Source organism: Manis javanica, chromosome 3, assembly GCF_040802235.1.
Source record: "Manis javanica isolate MJ-LG chromosome 3, MJ_LKY, whole genome shotgun sequence".
NCBI lineage: Eukaryota > Metazoa > Chordata > Mammalia > Pholidota > Manidae > Manis > Manis javanica.
In genome coordinates this window covers 179,222,386-179,249,399 of record NC_133158.1, presented here as the reverse complement: position 1 = coordinate 179,249,399, position 27,014 = coordinate 179,222,386, and the positions used below count along the sequence as shown (strand labels likewise).

The 27,014-nt window shown below is 48.8% G+C and overlaps 1 protein-coding gene and 1 long non-coding RNA gene across 16 annotated transcripts in view; one reads left to right on the top strand and one right to left on the bottom strand.

Moving 5' to 3' along the window:
* On the bottom strand, nucleotides 1-24,330 carry LOC140848526 (uncharacterized). Its single transcript, XR_012129579.1, has 5 exons — nucleotides 23,843-24,330; nucleotides 21,746-22,431; nucleotides 3,891-4,198; nucleotides 946-1,770; nucleotides 1-531 (listed from the first exon to the last, which is right to left on the bottom strand). It is a non-coding gene; the product is annotated as an uncharacterized lncRNA (long non-coding RNA).
* The window catches only part of VIPR1 (vasoactive intestinal peptide receptor 1), a 31,639-nt gene continuing 28,380 nt past the window's right edge, over nucleotides 23,756-27,014 (top strand). For 4 of the 15 annotated variants that reach the window (XM_073232480.1, XM_037010475.2, XM_037010468.2 and 1 more), the window contains exon 1: nucleotides 24,877-25,109. In XM_073232480.1, the coding sequence (XP_073088581.1) occupies nucleotides 24,990-25,109 (120 nt within the window). In that variant the 5' untranslated portion in view covers nucleotides 24,877-24,989. Of the gene's footprint in view, nucleotides 23,977-24,329; nucleotides 24,721-24,875; nucleotides 25,110-27,014 lie in introns of those variants that run through there. The other 11 variants (XM_037010434.2, XM_037010493.2, XM_037010458.2 and 8 more) reach the window with 9 other exon arrangements.

The following is a 27,014-nucleotide window of genomic DNA, read 5'->3' as shown; positions in this document are numbered from 1 at the left end:
ATTTCATAATTATTTTTTTAATTCACACTTAATAGTTTTCTGACTCAAACTCAACTGCTCAGATGGGTGAGAAGTTTCATATTGGTCAGAGTTGGGCCAGAGTCCCCTGAAGCCAAGCCTGACATGGGATCCGCTGAGGGAGGGACTCAGGAGAAGACAACCAGTGGCCACAAGAGGGGCCAGAAGGATGGTCACACAGGTGGACAGGTCGGCCAGAAGGAGCTCAGCCTGACCCCATGGCAGCTCTGGAGGAGGAATTCTACCACAGTCTGCCCCGCTTCGCAGCAAGGATGCCTAATGCCAGCGTCTTTTGGCCTTTGGCCCTGAACAGCCCCAGGGGTGGGAGGTGTAACCCCATGAGTGATGTGGCCCCCATTGGTGGAAGGCAATTCTCCAGAGAAGGAGGAAGCTGAGAACCCTCAGGACCACATTTACAGCAGCTGAGGCAGGTAACCTGCCTGGGCACGGGGTCTGGTGGGTGTCCTCCGCTGCAGTAGATTTCCGGAGCCCATGCCCTGGGACCTCCAGGTCCTGTGGATGAAGGAGAAGTGTGAGCCGGTGGGTGATCACTCCTGACCTTCACATACACCCACTGGCTGTGCCCCCTACAGCCAAATCTCTGCCTCAACCTCTCCTTCTCAGACCCCAGGACATCAATGCTTCCCTGGGGCCTGGCTGTCAACCTCACCTGCACCCTCAAAGCAAAGTCTCTGCCCTCCTGTTCCTGGACAATCCAGGTTCATCCTGTTTCCTCTGAGAGCTCTGGCTGGAGGTCTGAAAAGCAGCCCAGCCCACCCCGGCAGCCTCCCTTTCTGGAACACAAAGAGGCCGCTGACTCTGCCCCGGCAGTGAGGAGTGCAGATCTTAAAACTAGGCTTCTGGGAGTGCGGGTTTGACTCTCATCCCTTCCGGATGAGTCTTTGGCAGCAAAGCACAACACCTCACCTTGTGGCACACCTAAATGGCTCTGCTGCTGCCAGCCAGTTCCCTCTGGCTCCCAGGAAAGGCAGTTATGCAACTTCAAGCTTTGTGTGGGTGGAAAGTGGGTGGTGCTGGCCAGCACACCCACCAAGAGGGAATGTGTGCCCTTTGTCTGGGGCAGATGCTCTGGGCCTCAGCCAACAGCCAGGAGAGGACACAAGCTGGTGACACTCCCACCTGTCGCCACACTGCGACACTGCACCAGGGCAGGAGACGGACTCTTCCAGGGGCTGAGGGACTTAGCCACCTCGTAGCAAGGGCTCGGTCATCCTCCAGGGCAGCGAGGCTCTGTGACAGCTCCCATTACTCAGAACTTCAGCAGCCAGCAGGGAGAGCCTGCCAGTGGGAGTCAGGGACTTGTGGGTATGCCTGGGCCCCTGGGCCTCCAGAGAGGCCATGGAGTGGGAGGAGAGCCCACGTTCCAGCCCAGCCCCGCCCTGTACTGTGACCAGGGACCTGTGCTGTCCTCTCTGAGTTTCAGCCTCCCTGGACATGGGCAGCTCTCTGTCCTTCCAGACTGCCTCTTGGCTCAAATAAGTCTGCCATCTGTTGGCTCCCCAAGCATCCCCCACAGCTCTGTCTCCTGCCTCCACAGAATGGGAGCTGAGGGGCTAAGCCTGCCCGAAACCCCCTGGTGGCTTCCTGGGGCCTGAAAGCCCTTGGCCATCCCCCAAGTGTGGATACCTTGCAACTTCCAGAAAGTAACTGCTCTTCAGTCCTGGGGCCGCCTGGATCTCTCAGCTATAGCTCCGCTTCCCGAGACAGTACCAAAAGGTGAGGTACCTGGGTCTAAGGACAGTGACATCACTTTGTATAAGTGAGGGTAGGGGCTGTGGGAACACTCAGCCCCAGTTCTCTGGGTGGCCTTCCCCAGGACCCTTCCCCTCTCCTGGCCTCAATGTCCTTATCAATATCATGAGCACACAAATGCTCACACTGAGCCCAGAGCCTGGCCCAAACTCCCCTCAACTCCCATTCAGCTCTGCTCTCTGCCCACATTCTACTTATTCTCATGCCACAAGGGAAACTGAACCAGTTGCCCCGGGCTCTTGGGGAATTCCTGAAATGCCATCTTAAGGGGCGATGATGGAGCCCAGACCCAGGCCTTACCTACGAAGGCCTGGCCCAGTTGTAAGCAGTCACTTCTTTTTCTGAGCCAAAAGGGAGAGAGGGATTGAGTAGCCCTTGGATACCTTGCAATTCCCCTAGATAAACAGAGAGGCTTTGCTGAGTATGAAAAATAAACCCTAATACCAGCTGTTACCTCCAGGCCCCAATGCAGCTAGCAGCCAAGTCATTTCATAGACAGACCTCAGAGTCTCAATAGCTTTGGACTCACAACTGCTTCTGAAAATATTATGCTAGTTTCTATAAACAAATTGATCCTGTCATGGATTGACCCCCCCCAAAAAAAAACAAAAAAGCTCAGCCCTTTTCTAGCATGTCCTCAGAGCTCTATTCTCAAGCATGGTCTGAGACCAAGCCCCAACCCTGACCCAGACTCAGCCCTGACCTTATAAAGGCCAGGACCCCCAAAGAAGTCTGAACCATCAAGACAGAAGTGTTTACACAATAATGTGTGATTGTAACATTGCCCTTGACAATGGAACAAGTGTCATATTAAACATGTGAGCTGAGAGTTCCAGGCAATGAGGGAGAGCTTCTTGGAAGGGAAACCTCAGTGCACTGGACTTAGCCATTTTGGTGACCCCAGAAGCCAGCCCAGAGGCTGGCCTGGAATAGGGCTCAGGAAACAATGGGAGGGAGCTGATGTCAAGGTGGGCCTTGAATCACGAAAAGAGAGTCTATCAGACAGAAGAGCAGGACAAGCAACGATAGAGAGTGGACAGGTGGCCTCTGAGATTCCTGCCCCCTGCTCACAAAACCTATGTGTGATCCCCTCCCCTTTAGTGTGGGCCGGACCTGTGACTTGCTTCTAGCCAGTAGACTACAGGAAAGAGGGTGGATGTCTGTGATGAGACTGTGGTGCCCATCTTGCCATTGTCTCTCTCCCTGGCTCTGAGGGAGCAAGCAGCCATGTTGGGGACCCCCCACAGAAAGAACCCAGGCAACCCCTAGGAGCTGAGGACAGCCTCTCACTAGCAGCCTACGAGGGCCCCCAGCAGCAAACAGTACAACAAGGCCCTTAATCCTATAGCGACAAGGAACTTAACTCCCTCAACAACTACGTGAGCCTGGAAGGAAGTCCTTCCCCAGCTGAGCCTCAGATAAGACCACAGCCTTGCATGACACGTCGATGGCAGCTTCATGAGACCCTAAAGTAGAGGACCCAGCAGAGCCATGCTCAGACTCCCAACTCACAGAAACTGAGAGAATGAATGCTCATTGTTTTAAGCTGTCAAGTTGGTGGTCATTTCATTCATGTGGTCATATAAATAGAAAACTAATAGAGAGCTGTACTGGGAAGTTTTGACAGAACTTTGGGTCATTGGGATGGTTGAGGACATCTGTCAGGTGACTAATTACCAGATGGCAGTGGGAGTGGGGGGAGGGTTGTGCAAAGCACTAGATAATAGATGCCTTTTACAGAGCTTGTACTGCGTGCCCAGCACCATGCTCAGTGCTTTACTGTAGGCAGGTTCTGCCTCCTGCCAGGGTGTGGTAAGGCTGAGGGAGGCTGAACCTCCAGTCAGAGCCCCCAGCCAGTCCCTTGGCATGCTCTCCCACCTCCTCCAAGAGCTCTGAAAAGTGTATTTGAGGTGTTAATGCCTGCACATAGGACGGGCAGGCATAGCCAGAGCCACCAGGGCACAGAACAACCCCACCACTACCAGCCCATCCTTTGAGGTTCAGGTTTACCCTCCACCCCACTGAGCTGTCCCTGCAGCCTACACAAATACACACACACACATACACACATCAGTTTTTTAATCTGGCGATTTACAAACCTCTGAGACATCTGGGCCACCAAGCCTCAGAGCAGGTGACCCCAATCCAGCTAATGAGAGCAGTGGCTTCCAGCCGGAGTGCCTGGCAGCTGGCACTCCTGCATCAGGCTGAAGTTTCACATTTCCTTCCATTGTGAAAGTAGGCAAGAAAATGCAGTGAGTGGTATCAGCAGGAGTTCTGACTTGGTCACCAACAGAAATTCCAGATATTTTCATCTTCCACTCCCATTGATGGAGCCTCAAAATGTCATTTATTCTCATCACTGCTTTAAAGTCACCATAGATTTTCAGCCTGCCACTAGATCTTTCTATGTGAGACATAAATTAAGAAATACATGTATCACTATGAGATTAATTTGTTTTTAATATTCTAATAGTTATATTTCAATTGATTTCTTTGTAGGTAAACAGAGAGGCTTTGCTGAGAATAAAAAATAAACCCTAATATCAGCTGTTACCTCCAGGCCCCAATGCAGTTAGCAACCAAGTTATTTCATAGACATTACGTTTTGTTTTAGGCACTTAAAGACATCATCCTAACCAGAGTCCAAAGCCTTCACCAGAAGGTCCATGGCAGCCAAAAGGCTGAAACCACTGCAATGGAAAGAGCCCCCCACAGGAGAGGGAAGAGGTGACCTCCAGTCGGGGGGGTCCTCATTCAACCTTTGCAGAGGTGGCCCAGGAAGTCCTCGTAACAAGCATTCTGGGGCAGAAGCTGGGCACCAGGCTAGCAAATGCCTTTATTCTATTTCTTCTTCTTTCTACTTATGTTGTTAAACTTGTATTTATGGCCTCAACTTCTGAACATTGCCATTGCAGCTAGCATGGAGCTTGGCAGAAGGGGGCTCCTGGCAGGATGGAGTGGGAGGTGAGGGCCCAAGCAACATGGTCTGCAAGCCCCTGGATTGGGGTGCTAGGCCACCCAGTACCCCACAGGGCAGCCCTCGGTTTCCCAGTTGGGGGTCTGGAAGTAATAGCACCCCCATTCCAGGGGTTCCTAGAGATGGCCCATGTTGGCTGTTACTCAGGGCTGATGAGTCAGGCCAAGAAGTGAGCCCCAGGACAGGAGCTAGAGGGACCCCACATCGCCTGCCCTCAGGAGCCAGTGGCTGATGGAAGCCTTCAAACATTGCAGCCCAGATTCCTGTCCTCAGGTACTTTGGGTAGAAGGCAGGCAAAACTGGCATCCTGTGTCAGAGATTCTGGGGTGGTTTACCAATCTGTTTTTTGCTGTGTTCTTTCTATAGTGTAGCACATGCTTTGGGGTATTCTGTCCTCTTGATTCCAGCCATAGCTATGGTACACAGTGCTGTGCAGGCTCTCAGTGTCCTACTGCAAGAGCACGTGGGTCTCTTCCTTTGCCAGTCTTGGGGTTATCTCTGAAGCCATGGAGCCAGGGACAGGGCAGGGGGTGGGCAGCACAACCAGGAAGTGCAAAATAGTTTATTTCCCAGGTTGGTACCCATAGATAAATGCCCCCAGCTTCCTGGCCCCAACATGGACCTCTCTGGGAGTCTTCTGAGGTCCTGGCTGAGTTGATCCCCCAGCCCCTAAAGCAGAGATGATAGCACACTCCCGGTCCACATCCTCCAGCCCCCACACCTGGTGGTGTGACCTCTTTATACTATCTGGATAACGTCTCCAACTATCTTTGCCTAAGTTCCTGCCTGTGATATTGTGATTTATAACAAAAAATATATCTTTGGGTTTTATTCCCAGTCTCTGGTACAGAACTCCTAAAGCCCTTGTAGTTTCTCAAGTGATAAGAGCACTAGGAGCATCTCTTATTCTAATGAGGCAATTCTAATGAGGCAACTCTGATGGACACCTGCATGGCTCCTGGATGGGGACCAGTCACCAGAAAGCCCAACTGATGATCAGAAGCTTGGAATTTTTAACCCCACCCCCCATTCTCTAGAGAAGGGAAAAGGGCTGAAAATTGTGTTAATAATTGATCATACCTACAAGATGAAGTCACTATAAAAATCCCAAAAATGTAGGGTTCATATGACTTTCAGGATAGTGAACACATCCACATACCGAGGTGACACATCCCCACTCCACAGGGGCAGATGCTACTGCACTGGGGACCCTCCCAGTTCTTGCCCTAGCAACTAATCAAACCCAAGGAGAGGGTCATGGGACTCTGACTTACAGCTGATCAGTCAGAAGCACCAGTGACAACTTGGATGTGGCGATTGGCATCTGAAGTGGGTGGGAGCAGTTTGGTGGGACTGAGCCCTTACCCTGTGGGATCTGACACCTCCAGGTAGACAGTGTCAGGATTAAATTAAATTGACTTAAATTGTAAGACCCCCAGCTAGTGTTGCAAAATGGTTTGATGGGATTTGGTGACCAAAAGTGTGATAAGTGATATGTTCTGTGTAAGCAGTAAAAGACTCTCACAGGATGTGGAGAACTGGGTTTTTCCCTACTCAGGAGGGAAAGACTAGCTTTTGCTATTCACTGTTCCAGGTCCTTGCTTGCACAGAGACCCAAACTAAGACATGTAGTGGTAGAAATTTTTTATCTGGGCACATGATTGCTCCTGGTAAAGACTACATTTCCCAGTTGCATATTTTAGTTGTGTGTGGCCATGTGACTAGGTTTTGACAAGTGAGACATAAAAAGAGATGACTGTGCAACCTCCAGGTCATTCGGTTACTAGGAGGGAGTGCCTCCCGCATCCCCTTGGCCCTTTCTGGCCGACTGGAAAGCAGAGGTGGTGGTGAGCCAATGTGGGCCATGTGGACAAGGATCTTCACCCTCCTGTATTCATGTCACTATGTAGCCTCCTCTCACACTGACTCAGGAGTGGCCTGTGTGACCAATAGAATATAGATATAGCAAAAGTGACAGTGTGACTTCTAGGCCTAGTCATGAGAGACATTGTAGTTTCCGTTTTGATCTTTTGGATTCCTCTCTGGGGAAAGCCAGCCACTGTGCCAAGGTGGACCTTTGCACTCTGCTCTCCCTGAATGACCTGGGGATTGGGGAGAATGGAGAGGGGGTTACAGTATTAGAACTCTTTCTGTTTCATGTAACTTAAGAAGGGATTTATATCTCAGAAACTGAAAAGTCCACGGGTAGACTCATGCTAGGTACAGCTGGATCCAGGGACTCAAAAAATGCCATTAGAACTCTATCTATCACCATCTCCTGGATCTGCTTTCCTGTGTACTGGCTCAAATCTCAGGAAGGTAAATATGACCACAGCAGCAACAGTCTTATATTTCCCTGGCATAATAGCAGAAAAGCCTGTTTCTTTCCCATTGTTCTGGCAAGAGTTCCAAGGGCAATGCTCATTGGCTCAACTTGAAGCATGTGACCGTAAGCATGGCTCTCATTGGCCAGGCCTGGGCATGTGACCATCAACATGGGCCTCATTGGCCAGGCCTGGGGCAAGTACCTAGTCCAGAGCCAGAGTGGAGGATGAATCTCACCCAGCCACAGAACTAGGGAGGCCTAGCCTGCAACCCCCACTCACACTTTAACTTAAGGTTTCTTATTTCCCCAACCACCCTGGGGGCTCCCCCAGGGCAGGAGCTGGGCCTCCTTCTTGCTTCATCCCTCCTGCCAGCTCCTGGTTCAAGGCCAATGACAGACATGTCTACATACCCCAAGGGAGGTAAATAATCTCATTTTGGAAGCCACCAGGAGGCAAGAGAGTCAACAGCCAATCTAGGTGGCTTCCCAGAGCCCCAGCAGGGGTCAGGGCTCACTTGGCTGCAGCACAGTTGCTGAAGCTGTCCAGTCCCCTGCCTCCATCTTTCTGAGCCCTGTGCATCCCAGCAAGAAGAGGCCTAGAGGCAGGAACAGCTGGCAAGTAACTTGGGCCTGGGCAGGATCCAGGATAGGGAGGAAGTGAGAGAGGCTTGCATAGCTGAGGCTATTTTTACCCAGACCTGTGCAAACAGAGGCGTGGTCTGGTCCAGCCAGTTCTTTGCCTCCCCTGATGCCTGGCCTCAAAGTCTTTTCCCAGGTTGGCAGCACCCACTGGGTTGGGAGCCAGAGGAGAGGGGTGGGTAGAGGAGCAGATGTGAGAACTGCCCCCAGGTGCCCAGAGACTCCCAGCCTTGTTGGCCTGGCCCTTTAAGGACTGTGGACTCAGAGCCTAGGGGCTTTTTGCCAGGAGCCAGCCACACATTCTTGGTCCCCATTGCAGCCAGTGTGGACTGGGGCTGGAATCAGGGCCAGAGGTCAGCCTGGGGTCGCAAGTCAGGTTGGTCTAGGCCTGTGACCAGTTAGCTATCATCCTGGGGTCATGGGTCACTCTGGGCTGAGGCCCATGATCAGGATCAAAGGTTAGTCTGGAAGACCCATGATAAAGGCAAGGGGTAAGTTGGGGTCAGGGATTAGTCTAAGGTCATGGGTAAATCCTGGGGAGGCCTGGGATCGTGGTTAGGGATCAGCCTGCAGTCAAGGATCCAATTTGACCTAGAGTCAGGGATAGGTCTAAGCATGGAAGTCCCTCTGCAGGAGCTCCATTTCTCTTGCTTATCCAGCCTTCACTGATACCCTCTCTGGGCCTATCATCCCAGTGGAAGTCCCCAAAAGTCTCAGAGTGGGTGACTGGCACAGATTCAAGGCCTGAGGTATAACAAAGTCCACCCTGATCGCTGTGAGGAGGAAGGCATTCCTGGCAGAAAGAAGAGCCCAGGCAAAGGACGGAGGCACAAAAGAGCATGGTGCTCTGCAAGGCCAAGGCCAGCTTGGGTGAGGCAGGGACAGCCTCCAAAGCCAGGCTAAGGAGAGGGAGAAAGGCCCCCCCTTGGAGCCCACAGTGAGGAGCACTGGAAACCGGGGCACAGGGAGGGCAGCATCAGCTATGGGTTTTAAGAAGCATCATTCATTCATTTGTTCATTCCATAAATATGAATAGAGGACTTGACCATGTGGCGGGTACCACTAGGGACCAGAGACATGTTGGGAACAAAACACCTGAAAATTCCTACCCTCATGGGTCTTCTATTCTAGCAGGGGAAAATGAATAATAAATGTGAAAAGTAAATCACAAGTAATTATATGACATGGTACCTTAGAAGGTATTAAGTGCAATGGGGGAGCAGGGGCTTGAGAATGCAGACAGGGTGAGGGGACTCAGGGGTTGGAGGGGAGGGAGCAGTTTGCAGTATGAAGCAGGGGAGTCAGCATGAGGAGAGTGGTCAGGAGCCATGGGGATACCTGGGGGAAAAGCAGCCCAAGCAGAGAGAACAGCCAGAGCAAAGACCTAAAATCAAGAGTGGTCTAGGGATGAGTTCTTGGAGCAGCAGGGAGGCTGGTATGACTGGAGGGCAGAGTGGGCAGAAGATGACAGGAGAGGTCAAGGGGAGGTGATGGGGACTCACTCAGGGCCTGCAGGCACTTTGAACTAAGAAGTAATGGAATCTCACTTGTGTTTTAAAATGTGCTTTAAAATAATCAGTCTCAGATTGGTTAAGTAACACCACAGGAATGCAAACTCCAACTGTGTGAAACTAATGGACACGATCAACCCAGTTTTCTTAAAAGAGGACTTGCAAGGAAAACAGGCATAGACAGAGAAGTGGGGGGTCTCTCTATTGAATTATAAGGTGTGACCCTAATTTCAACAAACAACTGGTTTTAAAAAAAGCATTTATAAAGCTATTTACAATAGCATTTAATGCTATTAAGGAATTTGGGTAGTTTTTAGGTGTAAAATGCTATTGTGAGATAATGGCTCTGGGATCTTTTTTTTTTTTTGAGTCCTTATCCTTTAGAGATACATAATGAGATATTTGCAAATAAAATAATAGATCTGTAATTTGTTTCAAAAGGAGCACAGTTGGAATGGGGACACAGAAGAAAAGCAGTGAATGGAGATATACATGAGGGTTCATTATATTCTTTTATCAACTTTGTAAATTTTGAAGCTTTCCTTAATAAATTAAACATATAATAATAATACTCAACTTGGCTGAGATTGGAGTGGGAGGCCAGGAAGAAGCCCTTTGCTTTCTATGTCTGATTCATTGCTCCAGTTTGATTCCTCTGGTCACTGGACCCCAGCCTCCTGAGCCTTCTCTCTCCGTGCTGAGGGCTATCCTTTCCATGTTCCCTCCAGAGGAGGAGAAAGGGTGTTTCAGGGGCTACACTCCCTCCTCAGAGTATGTTGCTTCAGCCTAGGGCAGTTCCGGCCCAGCTTGGGAGGAGTGGGCATGCACCTGGCCTGGCAATGAGAGCATGAACGGTCCTTGCTCTTTTTCTCTCTGGAAACGATTCCTCTCTTGGGCAGGTGACCTCTCCCCCACAGAGGAAGGTTGAAGTCAAGGAGAAGCAGAAGTGGCCCCAAGACATTTCCTATCCAGGCCTTTGTTTTCAAGCGTCAAGCCTGGGTCTTGACACTGAAGGCGGAAAAGGGGTGGCACTTCCTTGGGATTCCCTGAGTCTGCTTTTTTGAGCAGCACTAGACTCCCTGCCTGCAAGCATCTGCTCTCCACCTCACGAAGCAGACTACAAGGGAGCTGGGTCCTGGACATGAAGCCCCCAGTCCTATCAAGATCTCAGGTCCCAAATGCTCAGGACCATGAAGGTTGAACTAATGGGGTCTTGGCACCAACCAATAGGGCCCAATGACCAAGGGGAAGATAGAAGGAAGGGGTATCTTAATACTGTTCATGACAAACCACCCAGGGGCCAAAGGAAGACTGAAGTTGTATTCTTCTGTCAGCCTAGTGTAATAAGCGTGTACATTCAATATTAATTTTCATTCTAGAAAACAAGGGAAAGCCATATTTTTTGGACCTGAGAGTTTCTGAACTGAGATTCCCACCCAAGTGAAAGGGAAGACTGGGAGGGGAACAGAGAGCTTCTGGCTCTGGTGAGGCCTGAGTCTGACCCCACCAGACCAAGGATCACAGAGCAAGGTCCTTGCCCAGTGGCAAGAGCATCAACCCACTTCGCAGCATATGGGCTGCCATCAGGGTCTGGCCAACTCTCATGAGGGCCTCAGAACCCTGACACAGCCAGCGTGCCCATGGAGGACAGACACACACTCCCAGAGAGATAAGAGGGTGGAGACAGGGTCCTCTAGTGCAGTCTCATCTCCCAAATAGCAGGCAAAACCTGACTGCAGACACACCTCCTGGGATCAAGTGCTCTCACCTCATAGGCAAAAACTTGACTGGCATTGCCACATCCAGGCACATCAGTTGACACGTGACTGCCCCAACCTTTCTTCAGCACAGCAGCATCTATGGTTTGTCTCCCTTGTCACAAATTTTTGCTTCTATGTTTATGTATGAACATTAATTGATCATAAAACATTGAATTAAATTATGTATTAAATTAATTCATGATTACTTATTTATTAAGATCCATTAAATTATAAAATGGAATTCTAGGAACCCACTCAGGATGGCGGCATGAGTAGGGAGGCAAAACTCTCCTCCCAAAACCATATATACTTTGAAAATACAGCAAATACAACTATTACTAAAAGAGAGACCAGAAGATACAGTACAACAGCCAGGCTACATCTACATCTGTGAAAATTCAGCATCTCATGAAAAGGGTAAGATACAAAGCAGTGACCCGGCAGGAACTGAGCACTCTCCCCACCCCAGAGTGGGGAGAGAGTGGAAGCACAGGACTGATAAATAATCAGCCCTACTAATTTGCACCGGGAGCACATACACACATTGCATGGAGTAAGGGAAATTAGAGAAACAGAAAAGTAAAATCCAAGACTAAGACTGTGAACAGGTTCCCACAGCAGGCTCCCCTGGGAAAAAAGAAGAGCGGGCACTTTAAAAGTCTTAAAGGGACAAGGGTTTAACAGGTGGACAAAATCGTCCTGGCACACTCGGCCCAGGAGGCTGGGAATCTTAAGGAACTTCAGGCACCCTAACACCCTGGGTGGCAATGCAGCTCCAAAGCCCCACATGGCAATAAGCAGCCTGCCGTTCACATCCCTGCCCCCACGCCGGCACTGCAAGGAAACCAGCTGACATGTCATTGCTGCAGACCAGCCGGGAGCAGTCCCCCCCCACCCCCAACAGCAACCACACAGAGTTTTCTCCCAGCGTGCAGCTAAGCAGGCCAAACCCATAGGCTGCTCCCGGCACACAGCTACCTGGTACAGGCAGAGGAAGAAAATGCAAGTCTACAAGGCACGAAGAGGTGCCGTTCTCCCAGGAGAACACAAACACATGCCACTCAACTGCAATCCCTGACAGTGCCCTAGGCTATCCCAAAGGCTGTCCCACCCACGGAAGCTCAGGGGATTAACCCAGAGACTGCTCCTGGTGTGCGGTTAACTGGCACAGGCAGTGGAGAAGGGCAAGGTGACCAGCAAGCAGGAAGGAACTTTATTCTCCCAGCTGACACACTTGCCACTCCTGGGTGATCATTTCTATGCCATGAAAAGGCAGAAGAAACTGGTCTGGTCCAAAACCACTCAAATGCCAGAGAGAGGGACTGCCGAGATCACTATAACCAATCTTCATGAAAAAGAATTCAAAATAAAAGTCATAACCATGTGGATGGAGCTGCAGAGAAATATGCAAGAGCTAAGGGATGAAGTCCAGAGGGAGATAACAGAAATGAAACAATCAATAGAAGAACTTAAGAGAAGACTGGATGCGGTGCAAGAGACTGCTCATGGAATAGAAATCAGAGAACAGGAATACAGAGAAGCTGAGGCAGAGAGAGATAAAAGGATCTCTAGGAATGAAAGAATATTAAGAGAACTGTGTGACCAATCCAAACAGAACAATACTTGCATGATAGGGGTACCATAAAAAGAAGAGGGAGAAAAAGGGATAGAAAGTGTCTTTGAAGACATAATTGCTGAAAACTTTCTGAAGCTGGGGAAGAAAATAGTTTCACAGACCATGAAAGCCCACAGATCCTCCAACACAAGGGACCTAAGGAAGATAACACCAAGACATATGACAATTAAAATAGCAAAGATTGAAGACAAGGACATGTATTAAAGGCAGCCAGAGAGAGAAAAAAGATCACCTACAAAGGAAAACCCATCAGGCTCTCATCAGACTTCCCAACAGAAACCTTACAGGTCAGAAGAGAATGGCATGATATATTTAATGCAATGACACAGAAGGGCTTTGAACAAAGAATACTGTCTCCAGTAAGATTATCATTTAAATTTGAAGGAGGGATAAAACAATTTCCAGATAAGCAAAAGCTGAGGGAACGTGCCACCCATAAACCACCTTTACAGGGTATGCCAAAGGGACTGCTCTAGATGGAAACACCCCTAAGGCTAAATAGATGTCACCAGAGAAAATCACAGGGAAGAAAGCAGACCAGCCAAATACTAACTAAAGGCAAAAAATAAAATCAGCTATCCACAAAAGCAGTCAAGGGAAACACAAAAGAGGACATAATAAAACACCTAACATATAAAGAGTGGAGGAGGAAGAATAAGTGAGAGAAATAAAGAATCATCAGACTGTGTTTATAATAGTGGAATAAGTGAGTTAACTTTAGATGGTTAGATAGTAAAGATGCTACCGTTGAACCTTTGGTAACAATGAATACAAAGCCTGCAATGGCAGTAAGTACATATCTTTCAATAATCACCCTAAATATAAATGGAATGAATGCATCAATCAAAAGACACTGAGTAATAGAATGGATAAAAAAAGCAAGACCCATCTATAGGCTGCCTACAAGAGACTCACCACAAACCCAAAGACATACACAGGCTAAAAGTGAAGGGATGGAAAATGATATTTCATGCAACTAATAGCAGAAAAAAAGCAGGTGTTGCAGTACTTGTATCAGACAAAATAGACCTCAAAACAAAGAAAGTAACAGGAGATAAAGAAGGACATTACATAATGATAAAGGGGTCAGTCCACCAAGAGGATATAACCATTATAAATATCTATGCACCCAACAGAGGAGTACCTACATATGTGAAACAAATACTAACAGAATTAAAGGAGGAAATAGAATGCAATGCATTCAATTTAGGAGACTTCAACACACCACTCACTCCAAAGGACAGATCAACCAGACAAAAAATAAGTATGGACACAGAGGCACTGAACAACATATTAGGACAGATGGACCTAACAGACATCTACAGAACTCTACACCCAAAAACAGCAGGATACACATTCTTCTCAAGTGCACATGGAATATTTTCCAGAATACCCCACATACTAGGCCACAAAAAGAGCCTCAGTAAATTCCAAAAGATTGAAATTCTACCAACCAGCTTCTCAGATTACAAAGGTATAAAACTAGAAATAAATTGTACAAAGAAAACAAAAAGGCTCACAAACACATGGAGGATTAACAACATGCTCCTAAATAATCAATGGGCCAATGATCAAATTAAAACAGAGATCAAGCAATATATGGAGACAAATGAAAACAACAGCACAAAGTCCCAACTTCTGTGGGACACAGTGAAGGCAGTTCTAAGAGGAAAGTATATAGCAATCCAGGCCTAATTAAAGAAGGAAGAACAATCCCAAATGAATAGTCTAAAGCCACAATTATTGAAACTGGTAAAAGAAGAACAAATGAGGCCTAATAAAGGTCAGAGAAGAAATAAACTTGAGAAGAACAAAACAACAGATAGAATCAATGAAACCAAGAGCTGGTTCTTTGATAAAATAAACAAAATAGATAACCCCCTAGCCAGACTTATAAAGAGAAAAAGATAATCTACATACATAAGCAGAATCAGAAATGAGAAAGGAAAAATCACGACACACCCTACAGAAATACAAAGAATTCTGAGAGAATACTATGAAAATCTGTATGCTAACAAGCTGAATAACATAGAAGAAATGAACAACTTTCTAGCAAAATACAACCTTCCAAGACTGACCAAGGAAGAAACAGAAATTCTAAACACACCAATTACCAGCAATGAAATTGAAGCAGTAATAAAAAAAACTACCCAAGAACAAAACTCCCGGTCCTGGTAGATTCACTGCTGAATTTTATCAGACATTTAGAGAAGATATAATACCCATTCTCCTTAAAGTTTTCCAAAACATAGAAGAGGAGAGACTACTTCCAAACTCATTCAATGAGGCCAGCATCACTCTAATACCAAAACCAGGCACAGAAACCACAATAAAAGAAAATTACAGACCAATATCCCTGATGAACATACACACAAAAATACTCAACAAAATATTAGCAAACCGAATTCAAAAATACATTAAAGAGATCATTCATCATGATCAAGTGGGACTCATCTCAGGGATGCAAGGATGGTACAACATTTGAAAATCCATCAACATCATTCACCACATCAACAAAAAGGACAAAAACCACATGATCATCTCCATAGATGCTGAAAAGCATTCAACAAAATTCAACATCCATTCATGACAAAAACTCTCAAGAAAATGGGAATAGAGGACAAGTACCTCAACATAATAAAGGCCATATATGATAAACTCACAGCCAACATCATACTTAACAGTGAGAAGCTGCAATCTTTTCCCCTAAGATTGGGAACAAGACAGGGATGCTCACTCTCCCCACTGTTATTCAACATAGTACTGGAGGTCCTAGCCATGGCAATCAGACAACACAAAGAAACACAAGGCATCCAGATTGGCAAGGCAGAAGTCAAACTGTCCCTGTTTGCAGATGACATGATATTGTACACAAAAAAACCCTAAAGAATCCACTCCAAAACTACTAGAACTGATACTGGAATTCAGCAAAGTTGCAGGATATAAAATTAATACACAGAAATCTGCTGCAGTCCTATACACTAATGATGAACTAGCAGAAAGAGAAATCAGGAAAACAATTCCATTCACAATTGCATCAAAAAGAATAAAATACCTAGGAAGAAACCTAACCAAGGAACTGAAAGACCTATACTCTGAAAACTACAGGACAATCTTGAGAGAAATTAAAGAAGAAGCCAATAAATGGAAACGCATCCCGTGCTCATGGACAGGAAGAATTAATATTGTCAAAATGGCCATCCTGCCTAAAACAATCTACAGATTCAATGCAATCCCTATCAAAATACCAACAGCATTCTTCAATGAACTGGTATAGTTCTAAAATTCATATGGAACCACAAAAGACCTCAAATAGCCAAAGCAATCCTGAGAAGGAAGAATAAATCAGGGGGAATTATGCTCCCTAACTTCAAGCTCTACTACAAAGCCACAGTAATCAAGGCAATTTGGTAGTGGCACATGAACAGACCCATAGACCAGTGGAACAGAATAGAGAGTCCAGATATTAACCCAAACATATATGGTCAATTAATATACAATAAAGGAACCAGCGATATAGAATGGGAAAATGACAGCCTCTTCAGCAGCTGGTGTTGGTAAAACTGGACAGCTACATGGAAGAGAACAAAATTGGATCATTGTCCTACCCCATACACAAAAGTAAACTTGAAATGGATAAAAGACCTGAATGTAAGACATGATACCATACAACTCTTAGAAAAAAACATAGGCAAACATCTCTTGGACATAAACATGAACAACTTCTTCATGAACATATCTCCCCAGGCAAGGGATACAAAAGGAAAAATAAACAAGTGGGACTATATCAAGCTGAAAAGCTTCTGTACAGCAAAGGACACCATCAGTAGAACAAAAAGACATCTTACAGTATGGGAGATTATATTCATAAATGACATATCTGATAAAGGGTAGACATTCAAAATATATAAAGAGCTCATGCACCTCAACAAACAAAAAGCAAATAAGCCAATTAAAAAACGGGCAGAGGAGCTGAACACACACTTCTCCAAAGAAGAAATTCAGATGGTCAACAGGCACATGAAAAGGTGCTCCACATCGCTAATCATCAGAGAAATGCAAATTAAAACCAGAGTGAGATATCCCTTCACACCAGTTAGGATGGTCACCATCCAAAAGACAAACAACAACAAATGTTGGCAAGGATGTGGAGAAAGGGGAACCCTCGTACACAGCTGGTGGGAATATAAATTAGTTCAACCATTGTGGAAAGCAGTATGGAGGTTCCTCAAAAAAAACTCAAAACAGAAATACCATTTGACCCAGGAATTCCACTCCTAGGAATTTACCCTAAGAATGCAGGAGCCCAGTTTGAAAAAGACATAAGCACCCCTATGTTTATCGCAGCACTATTTACAATAGCTAAGAAATGGAAGCAACCTAAGTGTCCATCAGTAGATAAAAGGATAAAGAAGATGTGGTACATATACACAATGGAATATTATTCAGCCATAAGAAGAAAACAAATCCTACCATTTGCAACAACATGGATGGAGCTAGAGGGTATTATGCTCAGTGAAATAAGCCAGGCAGAGAAAGACAAGTATCAAATGATTTCACTCATCTGTGGAGTATAAGAACAAAGAAAAAACTATAGGAACAGAACAGCAGCAGACTCACAGAACCCAAGAATGCACCAACAGTTACCAAAGGGAAAGGGACTGGGGAGGATGGGTGGAAAGGGAGAGACAAGGGGGGGAAATGGGCATTGCAATTAGCACACATAACATAGGGGGCAGGAGGCACGGGGAAGGCAGTACAACACAGAGAAGACAAGTAGTGATTCTATAGCATCGTACTACACTGATGGACAATGACTGTAATGGGGTAGTAGTGGAGACTTGATGACGGCGGGACTCCAGTAACCGTAATGTCACTCATGTAACTGTAGATTAGTGATACCAAAGAAATAAAAATTTTTAAAAAAAGAACAAAGAAAAAACTGAAGGAACAAAACAGCAGCAGACTCACAGAAACCAAGTAAGGACTAACAGTTACCAAAGGGAAAGGGACTGGGGAGGATGGATGGGAAGGGAGGGATAAGGGACAAAAAGGGGCATTATGATTAGCAGACATAATGTAGAGGGGGACATGGGGAGAGCTGTACAACACAGAGAAGACAAGTAGTGATTCTATACCATCTTACTACACTGATGGACAGTGACTGTAATGGGGTATGTGGTGGGGACTTGATAATAAGGGGAGTGTAGTAATCATAATGTTACTCATGTTATTGTACATTAATGATACCAAAAAAAATGGAATTACAGTTTACTTGTGCTATCCTTATCTTGTTTTAATATTAGCATTGTTTTAATGTTAGCATTAATATCATAGAATATCTCAGAAACATTCTATCTTCTTTGCTGCTCTTGAGTAGTTTCATTACGTAGGAATCATCTGTTCTTTAAAGATTATAGAATTCTCCCAAAAACTTGGCCTGGTATCTTTTTTTAGGGGTAAATGCAATAATTTATATTTCTCTAGAAAATCATTCATTTCCCCTAGATCTTAAATTTATTGGCATAAATATAGTGTTTTCTTATATTCTTAATAGTCTCTATTTCTTGAACTATGTCCCTTATATGTTTCACTTTTATTCTTGATCAGGCTTGCTAAATCTTTGTCTATTTACTGCTCATGGAGGAAGTTTATTTTATTCATTAATTCAGTATTTTATTTCTATTTCATTACTTTCTGTTCTTATCTATCCTAATTCATTCCTTCTTTCTTTAGATGTATTTTGCTGTTTCTTTCTAGTATAACTGTAAACTTATTTCACTGACTTTCTTGTTCATAATATATATAATTAAGACTACAAATTTTCATCTAATTACTATAATGTCCATATCTCTCAGGTTTAATATTTATTGTTATTCATTTCTACGTAATTTGTAATTTCAGTTGTTATGTTTTTAATACAAGAGTCACTTAAAAGGGTAATTTTTAGTGGTTTTTTAAATTAATCACGTACGTATATATGAAATATTTCCAAACACACAGGAGAAAAGAATTTAAAAAATCAAAGCCAACATATCTATCACTTAGTTTAATTAGAGCTTAACATGCCATATTTGCTGTAGACATTTTTTAAAGAAATAGAAATATTCAGTGCAACTGAGGACCCCCTGTGTATCCCTCCAGTGGTTGGCAGAATTCTGAAATGGCACCAAAGGGTCCTGCTTCCTGTTGAGCATGCGCTGTATAGCCCCTCGCCTTGAGTATGGGGAGGCCTGACCTAACCAAGTGAGCTCTTTTTAAGGAGGGTCTGTAGTTCAGAGACAGAAGAAGTCAGAGAAGTTTGAGGCTGCAGCAGACATTCTTTTGCTGGCCTGACAGAAAAAGCAAACATCTGTGCTGTGAACTGCCTGTGGAGAGGGTCATGTGGTTAGGACTTAAGTACAGCTTCTAGGAACTGAAAATGACACCCTCTACCAGCCACCAGCGAAAAAAAAGGCGAGGGGTTGGGCAGCCTCAGTCCTAAACTGCCAACAATTTGAATGAACTTAAAAGAGACCACAGCCCCAGCCAACAGTCTGATTTCAGCAGAGGACCCAGCTATCCCATATCTGAACTGCTGAGCTACAGAAAAGGTGAGATAATAAATAGGTGTTGTTTTAAACCACTGAGTTTGTGGTAATTTGTCACACAGCAGCAGAAAGTAAATATACCCCCATTAATCAATTCCCCTCCCCCTGTCTACAGAGGTAAAATGTGACTGGGATATTTATCCCTCCTGGACATTTTTAGAAATTTGCTACACATTTCTGCAACCATAAAAACTATATGGTATTGTTGGGACTTGAAACTCATTATATAAGTTAACACTTTACCACATATATCATTCTGCAGCTGGTTTGGGTTGTACTACACTATGTTTAAGATATATATCCCTGTGGGGAGATGTGTTTCTATTTCATTTAATTTAATGACTGAATAGAATTTCTATTCAGAGAAATGGATGTTCAAGTCTTCCACTGTGACTGCAGATTTGACAATTCCTACTTTTTAAAATATTATCTTGAAGCTATATCATTAAATGCATATATATTTGGGATTATTACATGTTCTTGATAGAGTGAGTATTCTAATAGTACGAACAATTTCTCTTCAATTTTCCATCTTAAATTCCCCTTCAATCACACTGGCTATGTTGATTAACATTTGCAGTTATTCTTCATATCTGATTGTATGTTTCTATTTAACAAGTATTCTTATCTCTAATGCCTCCATACATAGAATTTTTTATTGACTAAGTGGCGTTTTCTTTGTTTTACTTTTCCTTTTTCTAGCTCTTTGGGAGTTACTTCCGTTTTTTTTCAATTGATACCCTTAAATTTTTAACACACACATGAATCTCTCACAGAATTGATTATGTTACATAGACCCATGTCTGTTTTGTCCTACCCTCATTATCTTCATTTTCCAGAATCTCTGCTCAACGTAGATATACACTGACTCCCAGGAACACAGGGCTGGGAGGGGTCACGGTGAACACCGGACCTTAGATCTCCCGGGTGGGGAGCCCACTACCCCAGGAATGAGCCCTGAGAGACGGCCTGGTGCTGTGGTCCTGTGCACCGTCTCGAAGACTCACTCCCTCTCTGCCCCAGGTCACCCAGAACCTTGAATCGGGACTCCTTCTCTCCAGGGTCTCCCGGGGTCCCTGCCCCATAACTCCATGTCAGTGACTCCAAGGTACACAAGTCACACTACTGAGCCCTGGGACTGAACTGAGCCCTGGGATTTTGAAGAAAAGAGTTCCTTCTCAAGTCATCCCTCTCTATGCCCAGACTAGGTGCTCCCCAGGGGTAGGACCCAACTCCTCCTCCTCTGTCTCCTGGAGCAGTAGCTGTGCCACTCTCTTCATTGTCCATTCCTCGGTTTACCTCTATGGCTAGAGGGGACATGCATCCTTGGAGAGCCCCTTAGGGAAGAACTTGCTGAACGATCAGCTAGGAGGACAGCAGTGAGCGGACAGCCTCCAGCGGCAGCACGTCCAGAACCCAGCACAGTCCTGGAGCTGGGGCCCTGCCTCTCCTAGGCAGCTCCCAGCTGCTGACCGAGCACAGCCAGGCTGCTAGGGCACCTGAGCCTCTTGGCTCTGGGGCTCACTGTCAGGTTGGCAGAGGTTCTGTGTTAGCTGCCGGATCCTGCTCTCTCTCTGCCCCTCATCTCTCACAGGGTCCCCCTGCCATCCAGTACACGTCCTCAATTCTAACTCCATCTTAGCATCTGTTCACTGTAGGACCTGAACTGGCACACCTTGAGTGCACCCCATTCCCTCTTCCCCTCCTCCCCGCCCGAGCCCCAGAGCCCTGGCTTCCGGGACCAAGGGATGCGCAGGCCAGTTCAGAACTGGTTCCTGGGCTTCATTTCCCCATCTGTCAGGCCAGGACAATTCTCCCTCTGTCACCTGCATGCCTATGGACTCTATTTTCTTCCCAGGTATAGCTGTAACATGACCACAAGATCCCTCCAGTGCCCCACTCAAGCAGGGCTAGGTTCCCCTTGAGGGGCAGTCCATGTCTATGTCCTGTGGCATCCCCACTCATCAAAGGGCCAGGCCAGTGTAGGCAGTGACACATGAGGGATCAAGACATGCTATTTGCTGCATGCTGTTATGGAAAGGATGGAGGGAACATTGCTTTTTTAAATACCTGCCTGGGCCTCTCCTGCCGTCCACCAAACCACAGCTTGGAGTTAAGATGCATATTCTTACAGGAAGAAGTAGTCCCAAAGAAGGGACAGCCTGGGGAGGTGGTGACCATTTCATACCCCCAGAGCTGCCAGCCCTACTAGGATAAAGACCTGAGGTGTAGGACCATTAACTCAGAAACCCAAAGAGGGCCAAGCTGGACTGCATGCACACAGCAATGCGGATGGCTCTGGACGAGGAATCGTGGAACATTGACTCCCTGGCCAGGTTCCTGCCTGGCCCCCACCATGCTGGCCAAGACCACACTGTGGTCCCCAGGCACCCCTCCCACTGCACCAGAGAACCTCACCACCATTGGGCTCCTGAACTAGGAGCCCTGAAGCGGTGCGTGCACGACTCAAGGAGGTGGCTGATGGCCCGGGGGAGGCATGGGTGGCACCTACCGCAGGGATGAGGCAGGCAGCCAGAATGCCAGGCAGGCTCCACATGAGTAATGGCAGTCTTTCCTTCCGTGCCTGTTGTCACGGGGGCTGGCAAGTGCTTCTGCCTCTCTCTCTTCTGCACCCCTGTAATTCCTGACATCCGGAAGGGTGGGGGACTCAGGTCAGACACTGGGGACAGGGCCCAGGAATCCAAGAGGGGAGACTGTCAGAACAGAGTACACCAGGGAGGAATGCATGGAGGAGGACACGGGGAAACAGGGAGCAGGGGGTAGCTGTGGCCCCCTCTACAAGCCTGCACTGGTGAGACCAAGGCCAACTCCAGAGGGGCTCTGGCTTCGGGCAGTATGGGAAATGGGAAAGAGAGATTCAGGTCGCTGCTTTCTACCCCCTCAGGCAGCCTGCCCCCGCCCCCCACTTCCGGCTTCTGATATCCCTCCTCCCCCACAAAGCCTGCCCTGGTCAGCAGACAGGCGAAACGATGGCTTCCTCATCAGATCCCAGAACCCTCCCAGGACACGAACACGGAGCTGGACAGGCAGGAATTAGTCCAAACAAGGTCACAGCCGTGGTTGAATTTTTAGGTGTTTGTTTGTGTTTGTTATTTTCTTTTTTCTGCTCCTCCTTCCACTTCTGAATTTGTTTTGTGCCTCTTGGTAGGGTGGAAATTGTCTCCTAGGGGAACAATTCTGAAAGAACAAAGAAGTAATTTTCTTGCAAAGAATCTGGAGGAAAACTAGTTTCCCTTAAGACACCTGCTTCCTTCCGGGAGCCTGGGGACTGCAAGAGCATTGGGAGGCCCTGGCGTCACTCTCACTGCCTCCAGCCTGCCCATGTGGCCCTCAGCTAAGAAGGCAGTTTCTCGAGGACTAGCCTCCAGAGCAAGGGAAAGACAGCTCATTCCCCAGGTAGGAGCCTTAAGATTCCCTCTCCTCCTCCTCCCCTCCCATGAGCCACCTGCTGGACCGGACCCCAGTGTCACATGGTGTCTGGCTCCCTCCTCTTCCCCACTTCTCACCTCCCTGCCTCAATGCACTGTCAAATACCCAAGATCCCAGTTCTCTGGGAGAGCAGCACAACTGACTAGGTGGGGTGTGTGTGCAGTGTGGGCAAGAGTTTATGAAAGCTAAAGCCCATGGATTTGGCATTCACATCTAGGACGCCTATGGCACTGTGCCAGCAGAGATGATTCCCCAGAATGAGAACAGGGTTCCACTGCTGGAGAACTGAGGCCTGAGAAGGGCTACTGTCAGGATCACAGGGAAGGCAAGGACCTCTGGCTCCTGAGCCTGAACTGGTGCCCAGAATGGGGACAACTGAGGAGAAGGCTGGTGTTTCTTCAAACACTTGCACCACCAAGGGAGTGAGTCTAAACCCCAGAATGGACAGGGCAGAGGCATCTCCACAGTTCCCCTGTCTGGGGGAGGGTCTGTGTCCAGCCTCAGTGACTATGTCTGGAAGGAGGTGGAAATTGTGGACAATACAACAGCCCCCCAGGCCCTCTTCCTAAAGAGGTGCCGCTGTCTTATCCACCTTTGTGCCAAGCACAGAGCCTGGCACACGCAAACTGTTAATAAATGTGCGAGGAAAGAAGCCAGAGAAGGAAGGGACTAATAAAGAAAAGGAGAGAGGGAAAGAAGAGAAGGAGGGAGGCACGGGACAAAAGAGACGATCCAGAAGGGAAGAAAGGGGAGGGGGTAGAGGGAGTATAAAGCAAATTCTTGCACTCCCAAATAAGCCGAAATGGAGGACAGGTTAGGCGCTCAGCACTTGCTGGCTTTTCCCTGACTCCCCATAACATCATCCCACCCCGGAAGTTCAGCGGCCCAAGTTTCCCTGTAGGCCCTGCAGGGACAGAGGCTCAGTGGGTTCGCAGGAACCCTGACGCACCTGCCGGTCCGCCAGCGCCTGGAGTTGGACCTGTTTCAAGCAGGCGCGCAGCCTGCTAGGCGCCCGGGGAGGCGCCCGCCCTCTCCGCCTCTACGAAATACCGCCTCCCCCTCCTCCCATCACACTCACCCACTACCCATCTATCCGCCCCGTCACCTCCAGCCTCGACTGCACCGTCTCGAGCCCTCAGAGAGCGACTAAAGCAGCCACCTGCCCTTGGTCCACAGGAAGACCCGCTCCCGAGCGACACGCAGGTGAACCCGTGATTCATTCATCAACGGAGCCCTGAGGAGGTGGACGGCTGGCCCGATGTCACCCCGCGGCCGACCCGCTGAGCCTTGGAAGTGAGACCCCAGAGGCAGGCGGCCAGGATCGGGCCTTTCTCTGGACCTGGTTCCCAGGCTGTGAAGTAGGGAAGGCAGGAGGAGGAGGTTTCTGGATCGTTTTAATTCGGCGGCGCAGTCTGTGTCCGCGGGCAGTTGAACAGACCTTCCATCCCTCCCCGCGTGGGGTCGCTGGAACTTCGACCCAGCCTCCCTGGGGAGATGCCTAGGCCGAGATGTCTGAGGGCGGGATGGTTCATCCTCTGAAGCACAGCCCCACCCGAGCCTGGCCGCGCAGGGCCCAGGAACCCAGCCTGTGCCGAGGTGGCCTTCCAGGTCTCCTGGGTTACGGGGAGGCACCGACGGACCCAGAGTCAGGACTCACGTTTCCTCTCGCCTTCTGGCGCTAGGGTTGAATTGGGGCGATTGAAAATGGGTCAAAGCACCCACCCTAATTCCTTGTCGCTTGCAGCCCAGGACCCTACGCAGGCCGGAGGCCACAGCCTGGGGCATAAGACGCGCCATGTCCTGTCTCGGACCCGCTCGCCCGCCCCAGCCCTCCAAGGGAAATAGGAGGCTGGCGGGAAGACCTGGAGGAGGTGGCTCTGAAGGTGGACTAGAAGAGCGCCCTGGGTGGGGCTGAGGGGGCTTGAGTGAGTGGGAGACCGCTGCCAGGCGCTTGGAAACGTCGTGAGCCACGCACGGAAGGGTGGGGCGTCTTGGGATCTCGAGACTCCGGGGATGCGGTCCTAGCGGGTAAGGCAGGTCAGTGCCTGGCGCCCGAAGACTTAAGTGTAGAATTGTCTGAATGGGCTAAATGCCTCCCCCTCTCGCAGGGGCGCCCCCAGCCCCGCCCCGCACCTGCGCGGCGGCCCCGCCCCTGCGATCCATTGGCTAAATACGCCGCCCGTCAGACGAGCCCCTGGGGCCCGCCCTCAGCCACGAGCGGCGCCACTTAGTGCTGGGGCCACCGCGGCAGCGCTACTCCGCCAGGCTGCTCGCGGTATACCGCGCGCTGCGCCGCTCGCCCGCGCATGGCCGGCGCGGGGCCTCCTGCCGCGGGCTCGGGGCGCACCACGCTCCTGCCCCGCCCGCCGCCGGCCAGCTGGCTCTGCGCGCTGGCCGGCGCCCTCGCCTGCTCCCTCGGCCGCGCGGTGAGTGTCCAGCAGCCGGGTGCAGGGGGGCGGCGGGGACCCGGGCGTCTGTGCGCGCGCCTGGGTAAGGGGAGTGAGGGGCACGGGGCGCCCCCTTTCACCTTGCCGCTCCGCCTCGAACCGGATCTAGACCCGACGGGGGGCGGGGGGTCTCTGTCGCGCCTAGTCCCTCCCAGAGCAGCCCGGAGCCGGCTCCGCGGGGCAGTCTGTGACGCCCGTGGAGGGGCGGCGAGAGAGGCCGGTCTGCAAACTTGCCTTACCTGTAGTAGGCCCAAGGTCAGAGGCTGTATTCTATGGAAATGGAAGGATGGTGGACAGTGGGTGGGAGGGAAGTTGTGAGGGTCGTTGTATGCCGTGCCGGTCTAGAGGTGTCTGTGGGCGCTGCGTGTTAGTGTAGGAGTAACATGTTGGCAACAGACCCAGCGCTGAGCACCCTGCGATCTGCGAAGGGCCTTTGGGGATCAGGTGTCTGACAGGCAGCCCCTTAATGTACCCTTCCACTGAGCAGAGCTGAAAGGTATGGAGCCCAAGGTGGGAGGCAGTCAGCTTGAGGGGTTTGGGGGTGCTGTTTATCAGAAAGGACCAGACGTGTATGGGGAAAGCTGAACCGAGAGCAGCCAAGAAGCAGTGGGCTCCCTCTTCTTCTCACTTCTGCCGCCTCCCCACATGGGTATGTGTATGCCTCTGATGCGTATGTGCCAATGTGCCCCATGTGTGGGTGTGTCTGTGGCTGGCTCGCCTAGGCTGCAAGACAGACCCTGGCTGAAGCAGGAGATGCATGGATCATCTTCCTCTGAGATCAGGGAAGACCTCAAGACTCACTGAATTTACCCAAGCCCATTTTACAGATGGGCAAGGGGAGGCCCAAAGACCAGAGCCACATCTGTCCCCGACCGGAACTCTGGTTGATTTTTTTCTCTAACCCTGTACCAGAACTTGAGGAATCAGGGGTTGCTGCTTGGGCCTAAAACTCAAGTGGCTTCAGATAATGTCAGGTTCCAGATAACGTCTTGTATACTCTAGGCACACCCTAAATGGGGAGTTCATGGCCTTTCCTGGGAGCAGACCTTATGACATTGGTAGGAGCCTCCCCTCCCCCCACTTCTGAACACTCCAAGCCTCACCAAGCTCTGGCCCTAAAGCCACGGCCTTGGCGCCTCTCATAGCCCCTCCATGTCATGGAGCTGCCAGGCCTCACCATTCACCTTCTAGCTCCCCCATCCCTGGTCTCTGACCACTCACATTCTTCTTGGATGAGCCAGGGATCTTGGGACCACCACTGGCTCCCCACTGCCTGTCCCAGGAGACTTAGCCTAGGGGCAGACTGGTTTCAACAGGGCCTCCTCTCATGCGAGGGCACGTCTGACCCCTGCCTCCTGCAACAGTCCAAGCCTGGCTCCTCCAAAGCCTACCCTTCCTGACTTTCCACATCTTATTTAATACCTAACTCCATCTCCTCCTCCAGACAGTCTTCCCTGGTTGCTCCAGCCCACTCAGCTCCCTGCCTCTGATCCCGCCCTTCAGCCCCACTCACCTCCCAGCCTGGGCTTTTCTGACCATCCCACGGGATCAAGGGCTGAGGCCTCTCGCCCACCCATGTCCCCTACACAGTGCAGGGCTGGGCCCACAGCGGGAGAAGGGTCTCATCCAGGACTGGGTGAGGGCAAGCTCTCTACTTCTCTCTCCTCTGCACCAGTCACCACTTGCTCCCACACTGAATGGACAACAGGCAATCCTGCTCCTGCCGGCCTCCAGGGTAAGGGGGCTGACGTTATCAGAATCATAAAATGTCAGCAGCAAAGTTCAGTTTGAAGGCCCAGGGCCTTATCACTCCTATTTATTGTGTCCTGGCCTCAGCCTGGGAAGGGGAAATCTCAGAACAGGGAAGCGAAAAAAAAAAAAAAA